Below are 27,069 nucleotides of genomic sequence, written 5' to 3'. Positions count from 1 at the left end.
CACGCCGCCCCCGCAAGCAGCCGGCCCCCTTTCCTTCGCTCTCACGCTCTTAGCTACTCGGGTTCGCACCAGGTCGGCCCCCACTTGATTCGGAAGGGTGGCAGGGTGGCCGCCGTGGGGATGGGACGGGTGTCGAGGAGACCCAACGCGCGCTCAGGTGCGCGTCGACGTCAGGGAGCGTCCGTTAATGACGTCGTACGCTCTCTCTCTCTCTCTCTCTCTCTCTCTCTCTCTCTCTCTCTCTCTCTCTCTCTCTCTCTCTCTCTCTCTCTCTCTCTCTCGCTCCTTTCAAAGCTCTAGAGAGGCAGAGCTAGCCGATTCGGATGCAGCCAGGGCCCCGGCGGCACACCTTCAGGCGAGAGACACGGTGATCTCAATACAAGATCTCGCAAAATACGTGAAAAATGTCGATACGAGATCTCGCAAAATGTCCAGCGAAGTACCTCACAAAATTATATGAGATAGATCAAAATATTGAGAGACTGCGATACGATTCGAGATGCGAATCGAACTACCCATATTTTCGTTTCTTTCTACATATTTTTACCTCGGAGTACCTCGGCGGCACTTTGCGGTCCCCGCTAAGTGGTAATGCTATCATTTAAATTTAATCACGTTAATGCTGCTCACTGCGGCCGTCCGCGAGGAGGAAGCGCGTGCAGCTGACTGATTCCGAGAGTCGTTTTCGTCGCTTGGTCTCCCTCGCGCTCATGGAACGTCCCGCACAGGTGCGAGAGAGACAGAGCGACGAAAAAGACTCTCAGTCTGCTGGCCGCTCAGAGGCTGTGATTCACCGGCCGGCCATCCATCCCCGTTGGCCGCCTCCGTTTTCGAGTTCCCGCTGCATTCACCTAATTTTACCGGTGGCGGTCCCCGCCCTTTGATTCCGAACGGCGCTTTCATCGCTCTGTCTCTGTCCCTCGTACTCATGGGGCGTGGCGTGGCGGTGCGAGCGAGACGGAGCGGCGAAGCACACTGTTCGGAATCGGCGTAAATCCACCCTACCTAGTCCCAGTCCGAGAGTCGTGCTCGTCGCTCTGTCTCTCTCGCACCTGCACGCGACAGCCGTGAGTGCGAGAGAGACAGAGCGACGAAAGGGGCGCGGCCTCCTTCCTCACCTGCTGCTTGCCGTCGGCCGGCAGGGCCTAGGCAGGGCCGGCAGGGGTCGCTGGCCAGCGCCGCGTAGCGCCGCGCGGGAATGAATCATACGAAGTGCGTCTGTCAAGCAACACGACGGCGGCCCGCAGCTCGATCCCGAGCGGTCGCTCCATCTCTCTCGCACTCATGGGGCGTCCCCCAGGAGCCACCCTTGTCTCTCTCGCACTCATGGGGCGTCCCGTAGTGGTGCGAGAGAGACACGGCGACGCAACAACACTTCGGAATCGCTCCGCAGCAGACTCATTCCGAGAGTCGTTTCCGTCGCTCCGCCCCTCTCGCACTCATGGTGCATCTCGTACAGGTGCGAGAGAGACAGAGCGACGAAAACGACTCTCGGAATCAGTCTGCGGGGCGCTGCGGCGCCACGCGGTGGAGGGAGACTGCGAGGAAGGGCGGCGAATCCAGGCCAGTGGCACCGCTTGCGGCCCTGCCGGCCCCACCGCACTCTGCCGACAGGACTTTCCAGAGAATTCTCGCGGAAAAACAACAACAACAACAACAACAACAACGAAACGCCTTCAAATTGGTCCAAACAACCGCGAAGTTTGCCGCGCCGCGCCGAGTCCAGCCGAGTCCCTCCGACACGAGGCCGCCGTCCTCGTCGAGCACCCCGTCGGTGACCGAGACTCTCTGCCCTGCCCTTGTTAACGTGCGTGTATCGAGGGGTGACCCACTGTAAAATTTTGTGTACAATGATTGAGTGAATGTGCAAGAATTGCAAGATTTCGGGCGTTTTCACCACACATGTTGCCTCCTTACAGGCGTTTTGCCACCTGAATGAGGAATGTGGTCAAATTTTGTATACAACGAATGTGGGAAGATTTCCCCCCTCGGCGTGTATACTGTGTAGTGAGAAATGTCAAAATACTTTAGCGTGCAGAAACATTGACGAAATTCGATAAATCCCCGGCGTAAGATCCATCCCTAATCCCTGCTTAGGCCTATCAAGTAAGTCTCAGCTACTTTCTGAAAAATGGCGGCGCTGCGTGGACTCGAACGCAGATGACTCGCCTCGCCGGGCGCCGCCTCTAGTGTCGCGGTCACGGCGACTTACCCCGGAGGAATGTGGGGGTTTGGGTTTCACCGGCAAAGTGGGCACCCTACGGCCGCGACGGGGAGCGGCACGGCGGGGGAGGGTTGGGTGGTTGGGATCGGAGGCTGATTCCGAACAGGGCTTTCTTCGCTCTGTCTCTCTCGCACCCCGACCGGACGTCCCACGAGTGCGAGAGAGACGGAGCGGCGACAGCAGCGTTCGGACTCAGCCCGCAGCGGAGCGTGCGACAGGTTTATGCGTGGCGGTCACGCTGCCTGCAAGCCTCCAAGCCGTCCTGCACAACGATGTACTCGAGCAGGAAGCGCGCAGGACGCAGGACGGGCCGCTGACGCCGTCGTCCCGTTTTATTTATTATTAGAGTCGTTCCCCTGTGCCCGACGCACCACTGATTCCGTGACCCAGTTTTTAACGGGGTAAAAAGCAGCCAGTCTAAGGGCAGCGTGTAGAAAGTAAGATTGCTTCCTGTCGCACGCTCAACTAGACACATACCTACGAACACGGTCTCTCTCTCTCTCTCTCTCTCTCTCTCTCTCTCTCTCTCTCTCTCTCTCTCTCTCTCTCTCTCTCTCTCTCTCTCTCACGCACACACACACGCCAGCATCACTGTGACGATGTCGCACAAACAAAGTGGATCGAAATAGAATGCGAGTCATTGTGGGGGTGCAGTCACCATGTCCAAGGGGATGGTCACACTCACACTGTTAACAATGACGTCAAGGTCGAGCGCAAACTCAAGTTTTCTTTACAGACACGCGTCTGTTGTGTCCCCGCGTGTGTCCCCCACCCCTTCACCTCCCAGCCGAACGCAGTATACTTCGCTTGAAGCCAAGCGTAGCGACTGCTTGAAAAAAGGCGTAAAAGAGTGCACTTCAGTTCTATGAGAGAAAGCACGGATCAAGTTTTCGGAAGAGGTGCGACCGAGAAGCGAACCCCGGTCCTCGACCGTGGCACAGCAGACTGATTCCGAGGGTCGTTTGCGTCGCTCTGTCTCTCTCACACTCATGGGACGTCCCGTATAGGTGCGAGAGAGACAGAGCGACCAAAGCGACTCCCGGAGGGTCGGTGGACGGTGACACTATTTCCGTGGTGGTAAAGCTCTGTTACGACAGCTGCTTGAGTTAGGGCGTCGTTTCTAAGACAGAAAGGGGCCAAGATCGCAACCAACAACCCTCTTATAGCAATTGGCATAACAACTGTAAAAAGTTTGTTATTTTTGTTACTTTTTAAATTTTTTTGCGAGTCATGTCCGAGGTGCAGCGCTGCAACGGCGGGTCGCGCTGCCGTCTTCGCTACTTTACGGCGACCGCCGCGTACGTCACACTGTCACCGACTCCGAAGAGTCGCGCTCTGTCTCTCTCGCACCCCTCACGGCGCGCCCCGCGAGTACGACGGAGACAGAGCGACGAAACAACATCCCCCCCTTTCGGAACGGGTGTGCTGTCAGTGACTCCGAGTGCCAGAAATATTCCCCGAGTCAGCAGCAGGACTTTCCCTGGCCAGGTCAGCGGTGATGATGCCGTCGGCTAGCGGGCTCGGCTCGGTGCGCAGCGCCACGCCGCGCCGGTGCATCTTGCCAGAAGCACCTCCCCGTCGTCGTCACCGTTTACTGTCGAAGCTTCTGGCTCTCCCGGTCCTTTTTACACAAAGTCGCAAGTCAGAAGGATGCGGTGCACAGTGGGCCAGAAGACCGGGGCCTGCGGCCGGAACTCTACACGCGTTTTGAGCTCCAGAGTCGCCAATTGGGACTCGAACCGAACGTGTGACCCCACCAACGGATTGCTCGTTCGGAGAGCAATCCATTGGTGGGGTCACACGTTCGATTCGAGTCCCATTTAGCGACTCTGGAGCTCAAAACGCGTCTAGAATTGTGTCCGCCTCCAGCGGTCTTCTGGCTCACTGTGCAGTGCAGTGTTTATCATTTTTTTTTTTAAACCCTCCGCGACGGACAAACACTTTCCATTCGAGGTGTTCGTTTCCAATTATTATTCATTTTTTCAGTAGTGCGGTCTCGTCACCGGTGACGGGGTGGGCCCAGGCATGACCCAGGTGGGCCCCCCGCCCGCCCGTCCGGCGGCGCTACAGGCCTGCTCGGGACGCCGAGCGCCGTGAAGCGACGCGAAGTGGACGTCACCGAGAGGGCCGCGACGCGGCGCGACGGCTTGGCTTGGAGTCGGACCAGTCCGAGGACCAGTCGGACTTGGAGGTTTGCATTCCTGGCGGCTTTATAAATAAAATGCTGATGCGAGGCGGTGGAGTGGACTGAGGTGCGACGGGGCGTGGCGCGGGGGGGCGGGGCGGGGCGGGGCGGGGCGGGGCGGGGCGGGGCGGGGGGGCGGGGCGGGGCGGGGCGGGGCGGAGCGGGGCGTTGTGAGGTGCTGAGTGACAGGGTGCTTCTCTATCAAGTGGCGAAGAATGGAAACGAATCCGCTTGACGAGCCGTCGCCGTCCTGCCCACACGCAGCGACCAGCGGCCAAGTTCTGGGTTCAAATCCCGAGTTTTATTCCACTTTTTTTAGCGAGTGCCTCGATAACGCCTTTTTTTCGGGTGTGCTTCGGAACGACATGCAGGTTCCTTCGTGGCGCGGCGTGTTTGCTCTGCGCGGTTTTGAGAGTGGCGCGGCGACGACGAGGGCGGAGGCCGTGGAGGTCGCGCGCTGCGTCTGTCTCTCTCGCACCCAGACGAGGCGCTCCACGAGTGCGAGAGAGACAGGGCGACGACGATCGCGCGCACTCCGTGTTGTGGTACAGCGGGGTCGTCGGCCGCGTCGTCCGCGTCGTCCTGGCGGTCACCGCGCGCCGCCTGTCTCGTGCCCTCCTCCACCCCACCAATTAGCACTGCACTCTCGCACAGTTTGTCGTCGCGCTGTCTCTCTCGCACTCCCACGGCACGCCCCTCGAGCGCGACAGAGACAGAGCGATGAGAACAGTGTCCACGACGAGACACCCGCTGGAGTGGAGACTGGAACGCGCGGCGAAAATGCGCCCGCCGAAGTTCCGCATTCAAGCAGCCTCTCACGGCGGTGTCGTCGCTCTGTCTCTCTCGCACTCGTGGCGAGTCCTGTGTGGGTGCGAGAGAGACAGAGTGACGATGTCCGGAATCAGTCTAGGTACTCGTGGCACTGCATCCAAGTGTCTGTCGGCAACTTCCAGGCAACCTGTGCTTACGCCATGTCTGCAAGTGACGTGCTGATACGCAAACCAGCAGGACTCTATTGAATGACGGATGCATCCGCTTCTGGAGCCCTTCTCGCCCCGGGGCCCCGCGGGGAGGGGGGCTGGTTTGCGTATCAGCAAGGGGGGCTCTCTCTCCCTTCTCAGGCCGAGTGCAGCTCCTCCTCGCGTAGCACCTCTCGGTGCGCGAGGGCCGGCCGGTCGCGGAGCCCGGGCGCCGCCTGCAGTCTGAAGTGGGTGCCGCTCTCGTCATGAGTGGGTCAACTCCCCTCCCCCACCCCCACCCCTCCCTCTTCCTGGCCGGCCGGCCGCTCACCACGGCTATAAAAGGCGCGCCGCCCCCTCCCCCCTCCCCTCCCCGCGCCACGCACCGCCCCCACCACCGGCGACCACCTAGCGCGGGGGCCGCGTCCCCGCCCCACCCCCTCTGGGGCCTCAGGGGCGGGAAGAGGACCAGCGGCGCGGGTAATTTGAGCTGGGCGCCGGGCGGGGGGGCGGGGCGGGGCGGGGCGGGGCGGGGCGGGCGCGGTGGACCTCGCGGGAGGCAGGACCAGCCCTCCGCGGCCGCGAGCGCGGCCTAGGGCGCCTAGGGCTCGGCCCGGTCGCCGACAAGAACACCGCCCGTCTGAGGAGAGTGCGGCGAGTGCGGCCGACGCGCGACGGCAGCGGGCGCCACCGCGAGACCCTCTCTCCTCTGGGAGGGGAGGGGAGGGGAGGGGAGGGGGAGGGGAGGGGAGGGGAGGGAGTCGCCGGCAGTGCCACCTAGGCGAAGGAATGCGTGCTCTAGCCCGCGGGACCCTCCGTCTCGCCGCCGCCGCGCCGAGAGACTTCGAGACATAGCCTATTTGCCTCCATCGGCTGCCGGCCGGGCGATTCAAATGAGCGGTTCGCTCGTCGCTCTGTCTCTCTCACACCGCTACGGAGAGCCGCATGAGTGTGACAGAGACAGACCGAACGAGGGTTCTGAATCGCCGCTCGGCCGGTGATAAGCGCCTGCGAGTGCCGGCGTAGGCAACGCGCCGCGCAGCCCTGTCCACGGCGCCCGGTGTTGCCTGCCTCCACGGCGCTCCATTACCATTACCATTACGGGCTAGGCCACAACTGATGGTATCCCACGCGCCGCGCCCCAGGCAAAACCGATGCCTCTGATTTCAGAAAAGTAGCCAAACTTCTGTAGGTCTTTCGGACGGTGCTGTCTGCTGCTTTGCACGCGACAGTGATGAGGACAGGGACAGGGCTCTGCCCGCTCCCTTCCTGCCGCTTTCTGCCCTCTCGACTGTACGCCATTCAGTGCAGGTCGGTGCGGCATGGGTAATAGTTACGGAATACGCGAACCGATTGTCTCACCGGGAAGAAGGAGGCGGCGGCTGTGCTTGAGGGGGAGGGGGAGGGGCGAACGCACCGCACCTTGGCACGCTGCTTCGCGTCTTTACCTCCGCGTGTCCCAGCTCTCTCTCTCTCTCTCTCTCTCTCTCTCTCTCTCTCCCCTCTCTCAGTGAGGCTAGGCTACTCTGTGAATGAGTCACGGAGGCAGGCCGCGACAGTGTTGCCAGGCGGTTCCCGCGGCGCGCCACGGCGCCCCTTAGACGAGACAGGGGGCAAAAAGAAAAGAGGGTGTAGGGGGCGAGACTGTCCGGCCGCACTCCGTTTAATTAACTAACCTTGGGACTAAAGTTGAAACAGAGTAGGGTCTGCCGCGTGCGGGGGCGGCGGCACACTGGCACGGCCGGGCCGAGGGCGTGGATGAAGGAACCTTCCGCGTCGGTATGCCGAGAGATTTCGAGGAGTCACTTCGACAGTCTCTCTCTCTCTCTTTCTCTCTCTCTCTCTCTCTCTCTCTCTCCTCTCTCTCTTCTCTCTCTCTCTCTCACTCACACACACACACACCCGCACTGAACGCGCCCATGAGTGCGACGGAGAGAGACCGGTGAGACGACTCTTTGGAATCAGTCTGCTGGCTGCTCTCGGTTCCGCGGTACTGGCCGGCCCACTGTTGCAGCCCGGACATAGCAGCAGCCCGTCGCTCCGTCCCTCCCGCACTCTGGGTCGTTCTGTACGAGAGACAGAGCGGTTCGAAATGGCTCTGGAGCAGCCGCAACCTTTAGGCGCGCGCGGTGGCGGATGGAAGGCGTCGGTGCGAGGCGGCGGCGCCACTAGGAATGCCGTCGACGTCCTGCACACTGATTCCGAGAGTCGCTTTCGTCGCTCTGTCTCTCTCGCACTCGTGGACGCCCCGTATAGGCGTCTGCTGCCGCCCTTCGCCACTTGTTGGCGTCGCCGCGGCGTCGCCGACCGCCGCCAGCCTTGGCGGTAAATCGGGCTTCACCGCCACCACCAGGATCAGGCCTTCAGCTCACTGATTCCGAGAGTCTTTTTCGTCGCTCTGTCTCTCTCGCACCTGTACGGGACGCCCCATGAGTGCGAGAGACAGAGCGACGAAAGCGACTCTCGTAATCAGCCTTCGGGCGCCTTCAGGTTCAGGCCTTCCCGAAAATAAAGTGATAGTGAGCGGCCAGGCGGCGAGGCCGGCCGGTGCAGCGCAGCCAAGCGCAGCGCGCAGCCAATTAGGAGCGCGGCTCGCATTGACGCGTCGCCGCGGGGCGGGGCGGGGCGGGGCGGGGCGGGGCGGGGCCGGGGCGGGCGGGGCGGGGCGGGGCGGGGCGGGCCGGGGCGGGCATTTCTGGGCGGCCAGAATTAATTCTGCCGTAAGGTAGCAGCAGGTGTCCGGTCCGTAAACGTGAACCAGCCGAGTGATTCTCTTTGAAGAATGTTCGTTTCGTGCGTGGCTCCGTAGGGTGTGAGAGGGACAGGGCGACGGAACGAACTTCCGGAACCGCTTGGTGGAAATCAGAAAGCCCGATTCACGGAGTGGTTCGATATTGAATTTAGTGTGTAAAATTCAGCAAAACGACGCGTCGGTATGACCACCCACCGGCCACCGCCCTTGCCCGCTGCAAGGCTGATCCCGTTCGTCGCCCCGTCCCTCTCGCTCTCGCACTGCTCTCACGGGGCGTTCCGGAGGGGCGCGAGAGAGACAGAGCGAAGAACGCGTGCGGGACATCGACAACTGGTGCGTGAGTTATGGCCTCTAATAATACGCGGTCACAGCACGGCGGCGCAGCAAGCGGTGCCCGCAGCACACTGATTCTGAGAGTCCTTTTCGTCGCATTCAATATGGAGAACTATAATGCAACGACTCACAATATGTAACTGATTTTTTCCTTGAGATTGGGTAAAATCCATTGGAACGTGATGTCGGTTAATCGGCCCCGCTTTCGCAAGGCACTCCAAAATTGGTCTTTATGCTCATAATGAGTCCCCCTCCACGGAGCTCTTTAGTAAAAGGCGAAATAGCTATTCGTGACTGAAGGGAGGCAAGAGTTAGATGTCAAAAGATTGCAGCGCCAACTCCCGGAAGGAGACAGACGCTAAGCGCGAAGTGCGATGCGACCCCCCCCCCCCCTTTTCCCCCCCGGCAGCTGCGTCCACTGCCAGTGGAATCGGTTCCAAACAGACCAGGGTTTTTAGGCTGGTGCATTTGCATGGACATGGACATTCCTGACATGCCCAGCCGAACAAACGTTCCGTCAAGGGCGCTTCAGAAAGCAGGCGACGCTCGGACTGCGTGCCTCCGCAGCCACTGCGGTGCAGACTGATTCCGAGAGTCCTTCTCGTCGCTCTGTCTCTCTTACTCATGGGGCACTGCGTATACGGGGCGAGAGAGGAAGAGCGACGAAAACGACTCCCGGAATCAGTCTGCTGTTCCACGCGGACTGAGCGCCACTTCCGCCTGCAGGAACAAACGTTTGGATTTTTGGACTCGAGAGTAAAGCTAACAACACCTCATAGTCGAGGTATGTTACAAGGTAAAACTCTGAAGTCTCGAGTCAAGTTGGAGCTAGTCACGTTCTCTAGGGATCGCTGCGTTATTTTTGTTGCTGAGAACGCTATGAAGACGTGACGAAGGCAAGGTGTTCAAGGTTTGGCCGCGGTGTGCCCTGCCTGACGCCTGACGTCGTCGGCGGCGGGGCCACGCCTCCCTGGCCACTGAGAGCACGGCGACGCTGCTCGTAACTATCAGTGGACTGATTCCGCGCAGTGCTCTCGTCGCTCTGTCTCTCTCGCACGCATAGGCCCAAGGAGAACAGAATTGTCACGAAAAGCTTATCGTGAGCTTATTTCGGGTCACATGTGACCTCATATGTGCTCAAATCGTGACGAAATAGTCCATCACCTGCAGGTCACGGTGACCTTTTCGTGACGATTCCGTTCTCCTTGGGGGGCATTTCCTAGGAGTGCGAGAGAGACAGTGAGACGTAACGGCAACGGTGGTTCGGAATCAACCGCGCACCTTTGCCTGCCCCACGGGCACGGGGCCCTACGCCGCTGACTGGGCTTGCCTCTGCTTGTCGAACATCACGCAGCGGGTTATTTTTACTGACGGCGGCGTAGCCAGTGGCTTGGCTGCCCTGGGCGCCCTCGCGGCAGACCGATTCCGAGCTCTGCTTTCGTCGCTCCGTCTCTCTCGCACTCTTGGGGCGTCCCGCACGTCCCGCAAGGGTGCGAGAGAGACAGAGTGCTCCAGCGGCCAGGAAGGCAGCTCGATGGTGCGGTCAGTGAACGAGCACAGTATGCAACCAGTCTGAGTACCGCATATTGTACATCTTGTGTGGAGGGATGGGTCAGAAATTGAAAACAAGAGTTAAGGATGACCTACGCTGCTTTACTTTTGATGTTGGCATCCATGGCATCTCATACCAGCAAAATGCAGCTTTAGCACATTTATGCATCACCTTTCATACAGAAAATAGACTTTATAACGTTTTTAAATCATCTGAGTAGCGAAGTAACGACATCGTAAGAGGTAGATAACAAGGCAACAGGAGCTTTGAAACCTCTTGCTGCAACTTGAATTTTGATCACATTAATCACATAGTAGAAGAATTTCGACTTCACATATTGAAAGCATTCACAAAAACGGTGTACAATACATTCACAAGTTGCTGACAAAATAAATAATGAGAAGCCCTTAGCAGTTCACCCACAGCCCAAAAACCTTTTATTGACAGGACATTTCAACTTATAGCCCTGGCACAGAGCGTACACACACATTCAATTGTCCCAAAAGCTTTTTAACATCAGAGGAAGAAAAAACAAGATAAAAAGAATTTGGATCTCCATAGAGAGGAAGAACATGAAGGAGAATCATAATTCAACTGTGCAACGAATGGTCTAAGGCACTTGAAAAATACTCCTTTGAGAGGCATTGCACAGCACATGACTTTATATGTTAAGCTGATTGACATCTAAGGCATACATACATTCAACATCATTGTAATTCTACATAAATACAAGTATATCAGAGAGTTTGTGCTTATATTTCCTGTGGAGCAAATAGCAGCAAAATATTTTAAAACCCACAGGAAATTCTTATGAGCTAACTGATATCAATGGGGTTTGGAAAATCATTAGGAGGCCTTCCAAAAAATCACATCAAATCTTAAAAACAATCCTAAAAATATCTCAAGATAATGATGATGTGACCAACCACATGGGGCATACAACACCACAACAATTCATCATTAGCAAGAAAATAGATGAAAACCTACAATGACACCAAGAAAAAGGTAAATTCAAGAGAAATGGAATACAATCTTACTTTTTCATTTATGTACATGATTGTGCTTAGTCTGAATTAAATGATATAAACACTTATAAAATGATCAGTACAGAGAGAGAGAGAAAAAAAAAACAATCCACTGTCAAAATCTAGTCAAACAGATAGGTAGGTAGATAGATGAGCACAAGACAAAACTACCTGACACACAGAGCATTGAAAATACTGTTGTGAAGTGGGGGGATGTTCATGCAGATAAGTCATATCTTGGCCCAAACACTTCATTGTTTTTTTTTTTTTTTGTTGATTTTAATAATATTCTCAGATTAAAATAAACAACCCCGTTTGATTTTAATCATTGTAGTTAAGCTTTGGTAGGGCACAATTCATTTGTTACAAAAGTTACAAAAACTATCAACCACATCTAATATAAGATTAAACTCCAACAAGGCAGTTTCTCTCAAGTCCATCAAATTCATAAAACAAAGACAAAGGGCTTACACTTAATTAACTGAGCAAAAACCTAAATTGAAACAAACAAGAAAACAAATATATGTAAAGCAGAGACGTTGAGTATTTGCGACTTTCTTATTCATTCAACATGTGGAAAATATACATCTTTCCTTTAAGATTAAATTGAGTGCTGTCAACTCATGAAGATTAGAAGTCATTCACAGTAGCACAATGACAATGACCTCCTTCCAATGTAAAAGTATCTGACGTCCACAAATTGAAGGCTGGCTCAGAACTGCTGGTGGATGCAGCAACAGCAGGAGTAAGTTCTGAGAGACTTCCTCTTTTATCCTCAAACAAGTCATGTCGAAAGGACTTTGAGAAGCACGCCAGAGGTAAGACTGAACTTAGTCGCAATTCAAAAAAATTTGACTGATACGGATTATATTGTCTTTGGTGGCATGCTCCACAACCTAAGAGACTCCGCTGAAGCACATTGGATGCCGATAATTCATTTCTAGAAATCTTCCATCCAGGTTGTCCACCTGATTGGACTGAAAGTGAGATTGGACCCCACTGTGGGGATTTTGATTGAAAAGCACTCGATAGAAAATGTTCATGAGAAGAATAATCATTATAAAGTTGAGGAGTCTCTGGGGCACAACACAAACAAAACTTTGTGGCTTGAGGAACAACACTAGGCAAATTTAAGGCATTATGTTCCAAGTTGAATGCACTCGGCAGCATTGAGCCAGGCAAGCACTGCTTCCACCCCTCTTGAGCATCTTGGGGCACAAAGGCTGGCGGCAGCAGTGTGCCAACGTGGTGTCATCACAAAGCAAGATCCTTCAATTCCTTCAAAAGCTCCTCTTCCTTCTTGATCTTGTCGAGTTGATTGATCTCTAATTGTTTACCACTAGCCAGTTGATCCTTCAGACGGGTGATTTCTCCCAATTTCTGTGAAACAAAAGTACATAAGACAAAAATTTTGAAGTTGATAACCTACAAGGTTGAAATAACAAGAATGTTAATGGATCACTCACACTTTTGATCTTCTTAAATTTCTTCAGCTTCTCAGGGTCTTCAATGTCAGCATCGGCTGGTAGAAGAGATGAGACTCCATTGGTGGCTGGAGGTTTCTGATCTCTTGTTGCTGGATTGGAAGGTGCAAGGGTCTCCACTGCATCGCCACCCACCGCAAGCTGCTCAGCCTTTTTAGCCTTCTTTGCTTCTCGCTTTTTCTTCATTTTTAATGCAGCCTTTGATGCATTTGAAGATGCTGATGCTGCAGACATAGGAATTTCAGGAGTTAGGTAAGACTGGCAACAACCTCATTATTATTATTATTATTATCATTTTTATTCTAGAACTCACGAGTTTCTCCTGGTCGGTGGGGGAGCTCCTCATCATGCAGCTTAAAGTTTGACTCTTTCCCTCTAGCAGAGGGTGGTCTGTACACTTGTTTGGAGGCTACACAGAAATAAAACAACACCATAAGTTTCATCGTACACATAAATTAGTAATTCAAACTGCACTGTCACAGAACATTTACCTGTTGGTTGACTGGGCTGAATACCCTCAACCTGTTTGTAGCTAATTTGAGGTTCCTTAAACTCTCCTGGTGGGAAACTTTGCCACAAAACTTCCCAAAGTTCCTCCTGCTTGTTCCATGGTCGTTCATACATTAATGCTCCAGAATAGTGCCAAATCTTGAAACTACAATCATCACAGTCAGGTACCACAGTGAAGGGGGAAAGGTTAAAGGAGGAGACTTGTACAATGCCATGATGAAATAACTTACCCATTGCCCATTCTGAGTCTAGGTGCAGTTGTTGCTGTCATGAAATGTTTGCCATCAGGTGACCATTCTAGTAATGTGGTATCTGGCGCTTCGAGTTTAGTCACAAGTTTTCTTTGATGAGCATCCCAGACCTCAATGCCACCCCTCAGATTTCCGAACCCACCAAGAATTAGAATGTTGCCTGTAGGGTTATAATGTATGGCATTGCGAGGTCCAGTGCCAAATTCATAAACAGGTTCACACTTCAGGTTGTAAAGAGTAACCTTAGCAGGCATGAAACCATAACAGACACAGAACTCTGAGCTCTTTGGGCTCCAAGCAACACTATAGATAGGACCTTCCTTCCCTGCAAAATAGATTACAGAAAATCAAGATAAAATAATTCTACTCACATCGAGACGCTATGGCCCTTACAGAATCAATTAAAATTAGGTAGCTATAGCACTTACCAAGAACCACCAGGGCACTTTCTTTAGAATTGAGGAAGTGTAAGGTTGTCTTTCCATAGTATGAGCTACCAGACTTGTCAACCTCTGTGCTGGTTAACAGCAAGGCGTCCGTGCCTTTGTTGTTCCAGAATATTTCAACCTTATCAGACTGAGAGCATACCACAGTAAATTATGTGTACGTTGAGGAAAATTATAAGTTTTTCAAAGAAAAGCTTTCTAACATACCTGGAAAAAGCTTTTGTTCGCTAAGGAGCTTTGCTGATCAAACTTGGGGTATTGGAAGAGCCTACCAAAGCACGGTGCGCCAGATTTGCCTGTGGAGAAAACATTGTCAACTTTATTACTAGAAGAAAAACTTAAAACAAAGAAATCAAAAATAAAAAAACAAAAACACAACAGAGCAAAAAAATTAATCTAAAACTTGATACCTGGCATATAGCAGATTACATGATAAGGTGCTGTGCCTGGAGCAATGGCAAAAGTGCCAATTTTTTGATCACGGACACGTAAAGACGCTTGGTCAAATTTGCAATCTTCATAAAACAGCAATTCATTGTCCACACATCTACCACACAACTTTTCATCCTGACTCCACTGGGGTTCCCTGAAATGATTAATAATAACCATTTGAGTAACAAAAATTGAAAAGACAACAGAAAACAGGAAATAAAAAAGTTTACCATCCAGTTTGCTTTTTCTGCATAAATTCTTTAACCAATTCACCAGTTTCTGATTTGTAAATATGTAAATTCGGTCCACCAGGTCCAGCTGTGGTAGCTGTGAACACATCAAAGGAACGTGAGAATCATATTTGGTGAGAATATTTACGCTTGCATCAAATTTATTATACTGTATCCACTTACTGATACAGGGCTCCCACGTCATGAGATAGGTTCCTTTGGGGGAGAATTTTAAACATGACACCTTTGGACGGGGGAGCTCGGCAAGTACTTTCCATGTTGACGTTGAGACAATTTTCACACTGCATTAATAAGACAAGAAAATCACAGAGACGGTAATATAAGGACATACTGTCAACTGAAAACTGTCAATCTCAAAAGCAAAGCTAACAGACCATATTCCATTTGCCCAAGCAAATTTTTTGCTGTCTGGGCTGAAAAGCATGCATTTGCATGATTTGCTATCATCTTTCTGGAAAGCAGTAACTGGATCATAGTTGGGAGGACCTAGGTTGATTGAGATCCCAGTTGATCCCCGAACTGAAACAAAACAAACCATTTTCAGCACAAGCAAACAAGTTGACAACTGGTTGATTAAGAGAATGTGAAAAATTAACTGATAAAAAAATAATTTTGAGAACATTGCTAGAAAATTAGAAAACATATGGGGATCAAATTTGGAGCATTTCAATTATAACTGTCAAAACATTCTCTCAAGCAAAAATTCCAGTCAGGTAAAGATTAGAAAAAAAAAGCTTTTGGAGATAGGGAAAAAGGGTGGGGATAAGGGCGACTTTCAAAGTACACAAATAGAGAATACTATTAAAAGTTAGGTTGGGAACTTTTGCATAATGCCAGTTGTGCTGCTCAGGTGCCCAGTATGAGTGTCAAATAGTATATTCAACTCGTACTTTGACACCGACGTACGGACTGTCGTCAGATAGGGCGAGGAAATAGAATATCATCATATATAATCTATTTTAAACATGTGACTAGGCAATCTCAAGTTTCCATGGCAGAGGAGATACTCTGACCCTGCACTTGTACTGACAGGCAAGATGCACAGCTGTAAACAAATAAAAAATTGACATCAAATCCTGTTCAAATTTAGAACAAGTAAGTACATTTTGTTATGGGTTTTCCGAGGAAAAGATGATGCTGGCATGGTAGTGACCGGACGGCCCTAACCGGACCCATCCTTATGTATCCCGTCTGACCTAACAGAAAGAGCGCAACCCGCACTATTGTGCGAACATCCCGGAGATGAAACCATTCTTTACAAATTTAGTTATGTTTATGAGGATTGAATGATGCGGTCATGCAATAAATAAATTAAAATAAACTTACCTGCGACCACTGGTACCGGAGACGCCATGTTTGTTGAAGAACATGTGGAACTTGGGTTCGTTCCTAAGGCCCACCCCTCGGGGATCTGATCTTGTCTGACCAAATCAAGTTGAAGAGAAGATCACGTCACTGCTGGAACGCACCCTACGAAAACACATGTCGTCTGTTGTTGGAGGTTGAGGTTAAGGCGTGGTGTTTGCTTGTGCCGAATATAGATTCATTTCCTCAGTTCAGCCCTATTCTGTACCCCAACGCCATCAATTAAGCATTTTGAAATCAGCATTTATTGAATGTAAGTGCAAGAAAATCATTGGCTCTAAAAGTTTAATTATTGGCTATGATCACGCCTTCGGGACGTCGGCAGTCGGCGTATCCTCACGCGTTTATTAAGGTTATGATTAAGTTTAAGTATTCCTGCCTATTGCAATTTTAACTATTACAGTCCATACATCAGCACCAGATGCCTGGAGAGGTGTTAAACATCAGCACAATGTCCGGAGAGGATGTAGAAATTAAGCAGGGTAGCCGCAAAAAGTATGTATCTGTTACAACTTAAGTCCTATTATAATGAAGGATATTAGTTGGCTGACATAATTATTTTCAGGAAGCGTCTGAGGACTGTGTTTGTGACAAATATACCTGAAATTGATGATGTAGAAACTGTTGTTAGAGAGCGCTTAGAGACTTGTGGAAATATTGTTGATGTGAGTAACAATTATTTACCTTACCGTTTATTGTTTTGTCGACCATCTTTCAAAATAGTCTTGAGATGTGCATTAAGCTAAATGTCTTTAACTGATGTTTGGTTGGCTTTTTTTAATTCTCAGGTTAAAGCATCAGACATTCAAACGATGGGAGGTACGACAATGAAAAGAGTTGCTGTGGTATTTTCGAAAGAAGAGGAGGCAGACAAAGCTGTTTCATCTGAGTCCATTCTTTTAGAGGGTCGGCACAGTTTTGTTTCAAAGGCTCATCAGTACACTCCCTCTCTTAGAACAGTGGTTGTGTCCAACCTTTCACCAGGTATGATTTCAGCCTCCTATAGCTGATTCTTCTAAATTTGATTTAAAAAGTGTTCCGGTTGTAGTAATGAGCCTACGTTCTTTCTTTGATAATTTTCAGATGTTATTGAAGAAGATCTATGGCAATCTTTCAAAGATTGCGGCCCCATTAGTTATATTGGACTTGTGTGGAATTCAAAAAATTCTATTGATGCTCAAATATATTTCCAGGTATGAACCTTGCGTTCCATGAATTATTCAGTCTGTAAATAGGTAAGAAGGTTCTCTTCTTAGGGTTTTGTTCTGAATTTTTTTAGGATGAAAGTGGCGCTAAGAAAGCCTTGCAACAGAAGAATAAATTAGTAAAAGGAAATGTGGTCTCTTTAAGTCGTCCCATATTTGAAATTAGCAATAAGGCCCATGATCCTGTGGTCGTAACAGAAGTTTCTGAAGGTAAGATGGATTTTAATTAATGTTATACTCAGCTCACAGCTAAAGCACCCATTTAGGCCAACCATGTAGTTCATGGGAGTATGGTTGTCTTTTCTAGGTACCCAGAAAGAAGATGTGGAAAAGGAGTTCAGTCAATATGGTCCGATTCTGAGAGTCAAATTTAACCGTAGCCGTACTTCAGCCTTCATATTTTATGAGGTATTGTTGATATTGTTTCTTTTCTTTCACCTACGCACTGGCTTAATTTTTAATTAAATAATTAATTTGTTTGTCAGAATCAAAAATCAGCCGATAAAGCGGTGAAACATTCTGGCAGAGCTGAATATCGATTTAAGTTAATGCCTGATGTGTTAGGACGATTGAACCCAGTTTATATTGCTGGTGCTCCAAAAGGTATAGTTACATCATTTATTTTCTTATATTGTCCGTAAACATCCCTGGCATATCCCATGATTTAATGTTTTCGTATTGTTTACAGAGGCTAAGGACGTGGATATTTTCTTGAAGTTTCAAGTGTGTGGGTTGATTCATGGCATCAGTCAAGATAAAGGTAACAGGAACTTCATCATTCAATTTAAGGTAATTTTAATCATTTTCAATACCCTTTTGTTTTTTATTATTTTTTTTGCGGCGGAGGGGGGCATAGCTTTATATTTATTTTGTCTTGTCATCTTTTCAGGAACCAAAGAGTGTCAAGAAGGCTTTAGCATTGGAAGACTTATCTATCCATGGCCACAATGTGCGAGTGGGTACCAGTGTAGACATCTTCAATGCTCCTGCTGAAGCCGTGACCACTGCCAAAGCCTTGAAACGAAAACCAGGACAGATGGAAGGAGATGAGTGTGACAATGCCTCTGATGATGCTGTCGATACATCACTTTCTTCCAAACGGAAAAAAAAGAAGAAAGTAACCAATGATGATGATGATGTCAATACTTCATTTTCTTCCAAATCAAGCAAAACAAAGGAAGTAACCGATGATGCTGTTGTTGATACATCACTTTCATCAAAAGCAAAGAAGAAAAAGAAGAAGAAATCAATGTAAGAATGTAAGAGCAGTGTATATCAAAGGTGTATGAATTATTAAATAAGCTTGGGAACTTACACTTTTTGCATTCATGACCTCAGCCTTTCCATTCGACTTCAAGCTTACATGATTTCAACAGACATAAATAAATTATGCTATATTTATTTTGACTTATACAGTTGAAGTGGAGATTAAAATAAAGTTTTGGCGCATGTGAACTCATGTTTTGGAACAGAGAAGAAGGATTTAAAAGAATATTAGTCATGAACCATAAAGAATCTTGAATACACACTGTCTGCAGCTATTATTTCTCCTCTCAGTCTTTGCAAGCTCATAACTTAAATTTTTCCAACATTTTGGGGTCAGTTGGGGCAATAACGAGACACCATTTCTGAACAATTCAGGACAAGATTCAACGTTTTAAAATGTCATGCCACATGAATGTGCCATTTTTAAACATCGATGACATGTCCAGAAATAGTGAGTCCCATTTTTACCCCAACCGACCCCAACACGACGTGTGCACTAATCGTTGTGTCAATATCTGCGTGCGCCCCGGGCTTTGATAGCCGTTCGTGCACTCCCGCCAAGTCAGTCCGAAGAAGTCGAAGGCGCTGATAAAGGCGGTGCGCGAGGCGGCTCGGCTCTTCTAGTGTAATGTCGCGAGTCTAGCTGGCGCTGGCTGGTAGCAGTAGCAGGCCGACCGGCACAGGCCGCGTGCAGGCAGAACAGCACTCCCATCTGGCGGCAGCTCGCCCACTTCGCTCTGTTCGGTAAGACCATTAAGGCGGCTCACCCATCCTCGATCCGGTTCGCGAATGGAAACACGGCGCGGCCACGTGACTCCAGGCGAGCGCTCGTCAAATTCAAAAAAGACGCGGTCCTCGAGTCGAATCAGCTGGGACCATCAATGACACGAGGAACAGAACAGGCATGCAATCAATTGCGGTCCGGCATGTCAAGTCAAAAAGGAGGGGGAGGGGGTCACGGCGGGTTGTGTGTGGCGTTTGCTTTCTGCGGGAACTTGGTCTTTTGAAACGAGGGAGCGCCGGCCGCTCTAGACAGCGAGCCAGCATGATGCAGCGGGATGCTGGTATCGCGGCAAGGACTCGGCCGGAGGTCAGGCCGTCATACCCTGCGCGCCTTGCCGTCTTGCCTTGCCGTCAGTCACTATCTCCAAGTACGTGGACGTGAAGGGCCGCGGCCTGCGTCTCGTGATAAAGCGAAGCGCGACGCACCAAGTCTTGGAGGAGCTGCAGACTCATTCCGAGAGTCGTTTTCCTCGCTCTGTCTCTCTCGCACGTACACGAGACGCTCCATGAGAGTGAGAGAGACAGAGCGACGAAAACGACTCAGGGAATCAGTCTGCAGGGCGGGGACTCGAACCCGAACCATCAGCGCGCCAAAAGCGACGCAAGCGCCGCGTGGCCTTGGCCATGCCGTGGCACTTCCCTGCTCCGCGGAGCGCCACTGGCGCGCGCCGGCCGAGCCGTTCCGAAGACTCACTCGGTCGCTCTGTCTCTGTCGCACTCATGGAGCGCCCCGTCGGGTGGCGAGCGAGATAGCGGTGAAGTGACTCTACTGAATCGCTCCGCAGGACGCCGGAATCACGGCTAGACGATTGCTGCCGCCTGATTTCGAAGGATCGTTTCGTCGCTCTGTCTCTGTCGCACTCATGGGGCGTGCCGCTAGGTAGCGAGAGAGACAGAGCGACGGAACGACCAAGCGGAATCAGTCGGCTGGGCTCCAGGAGCCATAGATTCGGAGTTTGACTTTGAGGTCGTGTGTTTATGGATGACGGCAGTTTGACGTTGACGCTGGTCGTGCGTGATTTTGGATGATTTTGGTTTGACTCTGGCCGTGTGGTTTTGCATTTGAACAGGTCCAGCATGACGCCCTTGGAGCTGAGCCAGGTGCGCTCGGTGGCGCCGGTGCTGCTGATGACGCTGACGCAGGGCCTGTCGCTGGGATGGTCCTCCCCGGCCGTCGGCAAGCTGCGCGCCGGCGAGGGCTCGTTCGCCCCCACCCTCGACGAGATCTCCTGGATCGTGTCCTTCTTCAGCCTGGGCATCCTGGCCGGCTCCCTCGTACGTAGCGCCCCGTCGCGGCACGGCGGGCACGACGCTTACAGTGCAGGCGCGGCTTAAAAAGGGGGGAGGCGAAGGGGTGAACGCACCCCTGTGAGGGGGGCTAAGAAACACTCTTTGCGTACTTCATACTTACAGGGGCAAAGTGTTGTTTTGGCGGCTATCCAGGGGGCAAGGTCAATTGACCCTTGTCCCTCCCATTGATCGGCGCTTGGGCCCCACCGGCCCTACCCCCAGCTTTCGTGTCACCGAGGCAAAAGTGCCGTTGACGGCACCGACTCACAGTGGGCCAGAATACCGGCGGAGGCGGCCAAAATTCTAGACGCGTTTTGAGCTCCAGAATCGCTAAATGCGACTCGAACCGAACGTGTGACCCCACCAATGGATTGCTCACCGAACGAGGTATCTATTGGTGGGGTCACAAGCTCGGTTCGAGTTCCATTTAGCGACTCTGGAGTTCAAAACCCGTCTAGGATTTTGGCTGCCTCCACCGGTCTTCTAGCCCACTGTGCGACTGTACAAAAGTAGAGCACACCACGTGTCCCTCTCCATCTGGACACGCGAGTGTGTCCAAGTGGTTGCCGCAAGCTTTCTGACGTTGTGCACGGCGCAAGTCAGCAGGTCTCTGGACAGAACCGTTGTCACGGACTGTAGGCGGCGGTGGCGGTCGCTGGCCGCCGCGGTGCCTCTCTCTGGCCTCGGGCCCCCATCGGGCCACCTCGCGGGCGCGAGCGGCGGCGGCGGAGGAGGTGGGCGCGGTGCACACCTGCACAACGGCCCTCGGAGGGAAGTCCGCGACCAGGGGAGCAGCGCGACGAGGAGTGTGGCCGCCTTGGTCCGCGGCCCAACGGACGGGCCCGCCGCGACCTGGTTGGTTAGGGCGGCGTCTTGACGGGCCTCCTAGACCAACACGACACAACGACGACACGGCGTCGGCCGGCGGACAGAGCCCCGAGGAGGTGGCCTCTAGCCGCGACGCCTTCGCGATGCCCTGCAATGGCCGCCGGCCGCCGCGGTCGCGCCGCGGCCATGCCAGCGGGCTATTCGGACTGACTCCGAGAGTCGTTTTCGTCGCTCTGTCTCTCTCGCACCTAAACGGGACGCGCCATGAGTGCGAGAGAGACAGAGCGACGAAAACGACTCTGGGAGTCAGTCTGCTGCACCGTGGCCGCTTGAAGTTGGCGCCGCTGCGCCGCACCGCCCCGCCGATCGTGACTCGCGGCGAAGCGGCGGCGAGGCGGCGCGGCAAGGCAGTTCCACGCTCCACGGCGAGGTGGCACGACAAGGCGGATCCGCACGACGCGCGGGGCGAGCACGGCGGACCAAGCAGGGATGGCGGAGGGAAAGCACCGGCCAGGAGGACAGCGAGGCCGAGGAGGTGCCGGGCGTGCCAATCCGGCTGGGGCGGGGCGGGGCGGGGCGGCCTCAGGCCACGGCAGGGCTGGGGCCGCTGGGGCTGGGCCCAGCTGGGCCTCACTCAGTCTTGGCCGGCCCGGAGTCCGGGGTGCTGGCCCTGCTGGCCGTCCGGTGGCGACACCACGACAGAGGCACGGACCCACAACCACCGAGTCCACGCGCGTCCACGCGACTCGCGAAGGGGACTCTGCTGCTAGGAGTGCAGCGCGTCGCGGAGGTGGCTCGCCGCGCGAACGGAGGCTGCCTCGCCGCGGTTCGCGCCGCTTCCCGCGCCGCGCGCCGCAGCCAAGGCAAGCCAAGGCGCGGCCGAGGCGCAGCGACACGCGAAATGACCACCGCGACAGCCGCGCGGCACGCGCCGCCACGCGAAGCACGCCGCGGCCGCGCTGGCACCGCTGCATGGCGATGCCGCGGACGGACGAATACAGACAGCGCGCCGAGAAAGCGCGGCCGGCCGGCGGCCAGGAGGCGCGAGGAGGTGGCGGCAAGGAAGCGCGGTAGCCGCACCGCGCCGCACCGCGCGGCCCACCAAGACAGCAACGTCACCACGACGGCGGCGCCTCGCCCGTCCGCCGCCCGCTGGGCGCCACGCCGCGCCAGCGCCACGCCGCGCCCACCTGGGGAGAGGGGCAGAGAGGGGCGGCGAGGCGCGTAGCGCTTGAGCCCGCCCCCGGGCCCAGAGCCCCCTGTCGGGCTGGTCTCTCACGCAGTGCAACGCCATACGCCACGTCTCCGGCGCGAGACAGCGACATGTTCGGCCCTTGGCGAGTGGCTTGAGCGGAGAGTGGATGGATGGACAGCGGCCGACACGAGAAGTACGGAAACGCCTGACGAAGTGGGGGTAGGCAATACGGCGCACGGGTGCGCGGGGGCTTGCCTACCCCACCATTACCATTAAGGGCTAGACCACACATGATCGTGGGGCCCTCGCCGCCCTCCTCGCCTAGAGACTGCCGCACAGTGGACCGGTGGGGGCGGTCAAAACTCTAAACGCGTTTAGAGCTCCAGAGTCACTAAATGGGACTCGAACCGAACTGGGCCCCGTGCTGCTGGCCTCGTGCTCCGCCATCACGATCCTCGGCTTGCAGGTCGGGTCCGCCGTGTTCGCACGCGCCGGCCGCCGCACCACGCTCATGCTGGGCCCCGTGCTGCTGGCCTCGTGCTCCGCCATCACGTTCCTCAGCTCCTCGGCGCAGCCCCTGTACCTGGCCAGGCTGCTGGGCGGCGCGGGCCACGGCGTGGGCGTGTCCTTCGCCTCCATCTACGTGGCCGAGGTAAGTCCAGCGCGTCAAGCGCCAACCCAAGTACAAATGACGTCAGTGTGACCTCAAAATGAGTGATTTTTGTCGAAATTAGGTTCATTTTGATATCAAAACGGCTTTACTGGACATGTTCTACGTTGAAGTGCGCCCCCGCACAGTGGGCCAGAAGACCGGTGGAGTTGGTCAAAATCCCGGACGCGTTTTGAGCTCCAGAGTCGCTAAATGGGACCCGAACCGAACGTGTGACCCCACCAATGGATTGCTCTCCGGGCGAGGAATCCATTGGTGGGAGTCACACGCTCGGTTCTAGTCCTGTTAAGCGACTCTGGAGCTCAAAACGCGTTCAGAGTCTTTGCCGCCGGTGCTGGTCTTCTGGCCCACTGTGCTCGAAGCTCATCAGGTCACTTCTGTTCGATCTCCTTGCAACTAAAATTGATGTCGTCCGCTTTCCCCAGGTGTCTGAGACGGCGATGCGCGGCCGTCTCATCCTGTGGACCAACCTGCAGATCATGGCGGGCCCGCTCATCTCGTACGCCGTGGGCCCGCTGCTGTCCTACCGCCTGCTGGCCCTGGTGCCCCTGCTCACGGCCTCGGCGTCGCTCTTCCTGGCGCTGGGCAGCGGCTGGATGCAGGAGACGCCCTTCTACCTGGCGTCAAAGGGCCGCGCCGACCAGGCCCTCGCCGCGCTGCGGGCCCTCAGGGCCGGAAAGAAGGACGAGGAGGTGGGCGCCTTCCTAGAGAACACGAAACTCTCCAGGCAAAAGAGCCCATCTTTTACATAAGGGAAAAGATAGACCTCTCTGGCCGGGAGGCGTCGGAATGACGTCAAGGTGATCCCACAATGGGTCGGTCGGTCGCAGACGGTCGGTCGGACGGTCGATCGGCAACGCTGAGGAGGCTTATGAGTCTCGGTGGCTCCGGGCGCAGAGGCAGCGGCCGCCTCGAATGAGGACTTGGATTCGAATCCCAATGACAAACTTATTTTCTTTAGCTGGCCTGGGTTCGGCTCCCAGGAGTGAATCTTTTCCTAAGTTTACTTCTTACATCCGGTACCATCACTCTAAGATTGATCGCATTGCATCTCAGTGGCTGATTGGCTGATATGGTAGAGGTGTCAGCTGGCGGGAGGAAGTCCTAGGTTCGACTCCCAGATGGGTGAATCTTTTTCCTCAGGTTACTTCTCAAATCCGGTACCATCACTCTAAGATAGATCGCGTTGCTTCTCAGTGGCTGGATGGTCGATATGGTAGAGGTGTCGGCCGGTGGGAGGAAGAACTGGGTTCGATTCCCAGTTGAGTGAATCTTTTCCTCAGTTTACTTCTCAACCCCGGTACCATCACTCTAAGATAGGACGTGCCGGACTGGTGTGTTGTCGTAGCTCAGGTGGCTGAGCGATGGACCATAGAGGCTGGTTGGAGGCTGGCGGGAGGAAGTCCTGGGTTCGACTCCCAGGTGGGTGAATCTTTTTCCTCAGGTTACTTCTCAAATCCGGTACCATCACTCAAAGATAGATCGCGTTGCTTCTCAGTGGCTGGATGGTCGATATGGTAGAGGTGTCGGCCGGTGGGAGGAAGAACTGGGTTCGATTCCCAGTTGAGTGAATCTTTTCCTCAGTTTACTTCTCAACCCCGGTACCATCACTCTAAGATAGGACGTGTCGGACAGGTGTGTTGTCGTAGCTCAGGTGGCAGAGCGATGGGCCGTGGAGGCTGGTTGGAGGCCATGCGGCAGCACATGTTTCCCGTTGGACCTGGTTCGCTACCAGCCAGGTCAGGTTACTAACCCTTTATGATTGCCCCTACTCCCCTCTCCTTCTGGGAGGGGGGGTAGGGGGGGTGGGAGCCGACGGCGGGAACTCTTTTGCATCCTAGAGGTGATATACAGTGAGCAGCGCCACCAAGATAGACCACCCATTTGCCACGCTGACGGAGGCTGACGGCAGGAACTCTCTTTTGCACTCTTTAACAGCCAAGATTGTTTGGAAGATATCTGGCTCTTAATTCAGTGTATGAGCCGCGCCGTCAAGGTAGGCCACCCATCTGACACGCTGCTGCAAAAGCAGCACCGCGGCGGAAAACATAAGCCATACTCTTAGCCGGGATTTGAACCCGAGTGCTTCTCTCTACGACCGACACCTCAGCCCCCTGAGCCACCGAGGCTCTCCTTAATCAGAAACCAGTCTGAACTTGGGCTAATTGTACCGCATTCATACAGTCAACTGAGAAAAATGTTTCGGTACCCGGGGATTCGAATCAAAGTCTCTCAGCGCGAACACCTCCTCTGCGCTCCCAGCCACCGAGACGATGAAAATTCGCTCGCCAATCTTGGAAGTAATGGTAAGTTACCGGATTCGAGGTTCAACAGAGGAAAACATTTCTATACCTGGGATTTGAACCGAACTCCTGCGCCACCAAATCACCTGGTGTGTCTCCGCCCAAACTCAGACCCATGGTTACCTGATTCTTCGGGTTCGTGAAGTGAGGTGAACTGAGAGTTTGGGAACCTAACTCATGAAAAGATTTGGGCGACGCTCTTGCCGACCAAGCCACCGGTTTGTGATGTTCCATGTGACCGTTCGACCGACCGTGTGCGACGGACCGACCCGTTGTGGGATCACCTTCACGGTGAGGGTGTCGCGTTCCTTGGGCCCCGTCGCGTTCCGTCAGCGCAATGTGATGCGGCGTTTAGAAACAACCTCCTGATGGTTGCAGATCCGCGCCGAGCTGGCCGCCATCCAGAAGACCGTGAAGCAGCAGGCCAGCGCGGGCAGCGGCTCCCTCCGCGAGGTGTTCGCCGACCCCGTGGCCAAGAAGGCGGCCTGCCTGTGCCTGTTCGTGACGGGCTCCTTCGCCATGCTGGGCATCACCACCGTCATGGTGTTCACGCAGCAGATCGTCGAGGTGGCGGGCGCGCCGCTCAGCCCGGCGGTGTGCAGCGTGCTGCTCGTGGCCGTCAACATCGCCGCCGTGCTGGGCTCCATGCCGGTGGTGGAGCGCCTGGGCCGCCGCACCATCCTGTCCGGCAGCGCGCTGGGCAACGCCGCGTCCCTGGCCACCCTGGCCGGCTTCTTCGTGGCGAGGGACGTGCTGGGCGCCGACGTGTCCGGCGTGCACTGGCTGCCGCTGGCCTGCCTCGTGTCCTACATGGCGTCCACGGGCATGGGCGTCGTCACCATCCCCCACGTGCTCACCAGCGAGCTGCTGCCGCAGCGCGCCAAGGCGTCCGTGGCGCCACTGTCCGGCGCCCTGGTCGCCATCTCCGCCTTCGTGCTGCACAAGAGCTTCTTCATCGTGGGACGCGCCCTGGGCTTCGCCGCTCCCTTCACCTTCTTCGCCGCCTACAACCTCGGCTACTCCGTGTTCGTCGCCTCCCTCGTGCCCGAGACCAAGGGCAAGACGCTGGCGCAGGTGCAGGAGATGCTGGCCGCGTCCACCGCGGACGACAAGAAGAAGAGGAACTGATTCGGGCAGCGTGCTGTGCTGCTCCCACCTGGACGGAGCCCCAGACTAGAAAGCCGTACTCTGGGACTCCAGCCTCAGGTACCTTGGCAGTGCCCTCAGACAAGACAAGGATTCCTTTTCCCCACGGGGAAATTACGTCTATTTTATTGGCCACTGTGTGGCCCTGTATCATACCTCTCGAACCCTTACATAATAAACATTAAAAAAATGGAAGGCAAAACCATGTTTTATTTCCAAGATACATGTTCAGTAATCGAAATGTAGCTCACAGCCAGGTACAGCAAAACATTGGTTAAGGTAATATATCACAATATCACTCACAGTTGTTACCAATTTTGTCAGCTTGTCAGCAGAAATTTCAGAGGCCTGTGTATAAAAAGAGAACTATAACTTACACATGACTAAAATTATCCACTCTACTGTATCACACCCCATAATCAAGGCCAAAATGAAAAGTCTTGTTGATTTTCTAATCAACTCATCACACAATTACAATTAAACCTCAAAACTGATAGAATCATCAAATTATCAGTTTAAAATCAAGAGTTAGTGAAAATACAATATCCAATGTAAACGTTTTGATCCAAACAGGATCCAACACGTTCCACAGAAAATTCATCTTCAAATCATTA

General features: G+C 53.5%; 3 protein-coding genes and 1 non-coding gene across 6 annotated transcripts; 2 read left to right on the top strand and 2 right to left on the bottom strand.

Annotated features, from left to right (window-relative positions):
- Positions 1-8,648: 8,648 nt before the first annotated feature.
- Positions 8,649-8,767, bottom strand: LOC117640754. Its single transcript, XR_004587455.1, has one exon. It is a non-coding gene; the product is annotated as a U5 spliceosomal RNA (small nuclear RNA).
- Positions 8,768-10,085: 1,318 nt separating this feature from the next.
- Positions 10,086-15,833, bottom strand: LOC117640658 (eukaryotic translation initiation factor 2A). 3 transcript variants are annotated; one of them, XM_034377436.1, is made up of 13 exons: positions 15,731-15,833; positions 15,435-15,449; positions 14,779-14,923; positions 14,567-14,685; positions 14,384-14,480; positions 14,132-14,307; positions 13,929-14,017; positions 13,704-13,851; positions 13,255-13,600; positions 13,006-13,169; positions 12,828-12,923; positions 12,497-12,738; positions 10,086-12,410 (listed from the first exon to the last, which is right to left on the bottom strand). In XM_034377436.1, exons 1-13 carry the CDS (start codon positions 15,756-15,758, stop codon positions 12,285-12,287), a joined length of 1,791 nt encoding a protein of 596 aa, XP_034233327.1. In that variant the 5' UTR covers positions 15,759-15,833; the 3' UTR covers positions 10,086-12,284. The 3 variants fall into 3 exon arrangements, with proteins under 3 accessions (XP_034233327.1, XP_034233328.1, XP_034233329.1); XM_034377437.1 differs by lacking the exon at positions 15,435-15,449 and having other exon boundaries at positions 15,731-15,818; XM_034377438.1 differs by lacking the exons at positions 15,435-15,449; positions 15,731-15,833 and adding an exon at positions 15,295-15,408.
- Positions 15,834-15,839: 6 nt separating this feature from the next.
- On the top strand, positions 15,840-18,290 carry LOC117640661. The gene is made up of 10 exons (XM_034377441.1): positions 15,840-16,022; positions 16,173-16,264; positions 16,335-16,434; positions 16,558-16,753; positions 16,853-16,962; positions 17,049-17,184; positions 17,282-17,382; positions 17,460-17,577; positions 17,663-17,763; positions 17,864-18,290. The coding sequence occupies exons 2-10, from the start codon at positions 16,191-16,193 to the stop codon at positions 18,227-18,229; spliced, it is 1,302 nt and encodes a 433-aa protein (XP_034233332.1). The 5' UTR covers positions 15,840-16,022; positions 16,173-16,190; the 3' UTR covers positions 18,230-18,290.
- A 544-nt stretch (positions 18,291-18,834) lies between these two features.
- LOC117640660 (facilitated trehalose transporter Tret1-2 homolog) lies at positions 18,835-26,657 on the top strand. Its single transcript, XM_034377440.1, has 5 exons — positions 18,835-18,984; positions 20,094-20,298; positions 22,803-22,988; positions 23,432-23,698; positions 25,688-26,657. The coding sequence occupies exons 2-5, from the start codon at positions 20,101-20,103 to the stop codon at positions 26,435-26,437; spliced, it is 1,401 nt and encodes a 466-aa protein (XP_034233331.1). The 5' UTR covers positions 18,835-18,984; positions 20,094-20,100; the 3' UTR covers positions 26,438-26,657.
- The last annotated feature ends 412 nt before the right edge of the window (positions 26,658-27,069 follow it).

The sequence above is a fragment of the Thrips palmi genome, unplaced genomic scaffold (genome assembly GCF_012932325.1).
Source record: "Thrips palmi isolate BJ-2018 unplaced genomic scaffold, TpBJ-2018v1 HiC_scaffold_12, whole genome shotgun sequence".
In the NCBI taxonomy this organism is placed as follows: domain Eukaryota; kingdom Metazoa; phylum Arthropoda; class Insecta; order Thysanoptera; family Thripidae; genus Thrips; species Thrips palmi.
Note: the sequence above shows the minus strand (reverse complement) of the source record. Positions and strands in the feature narration are given on the sequence as shown.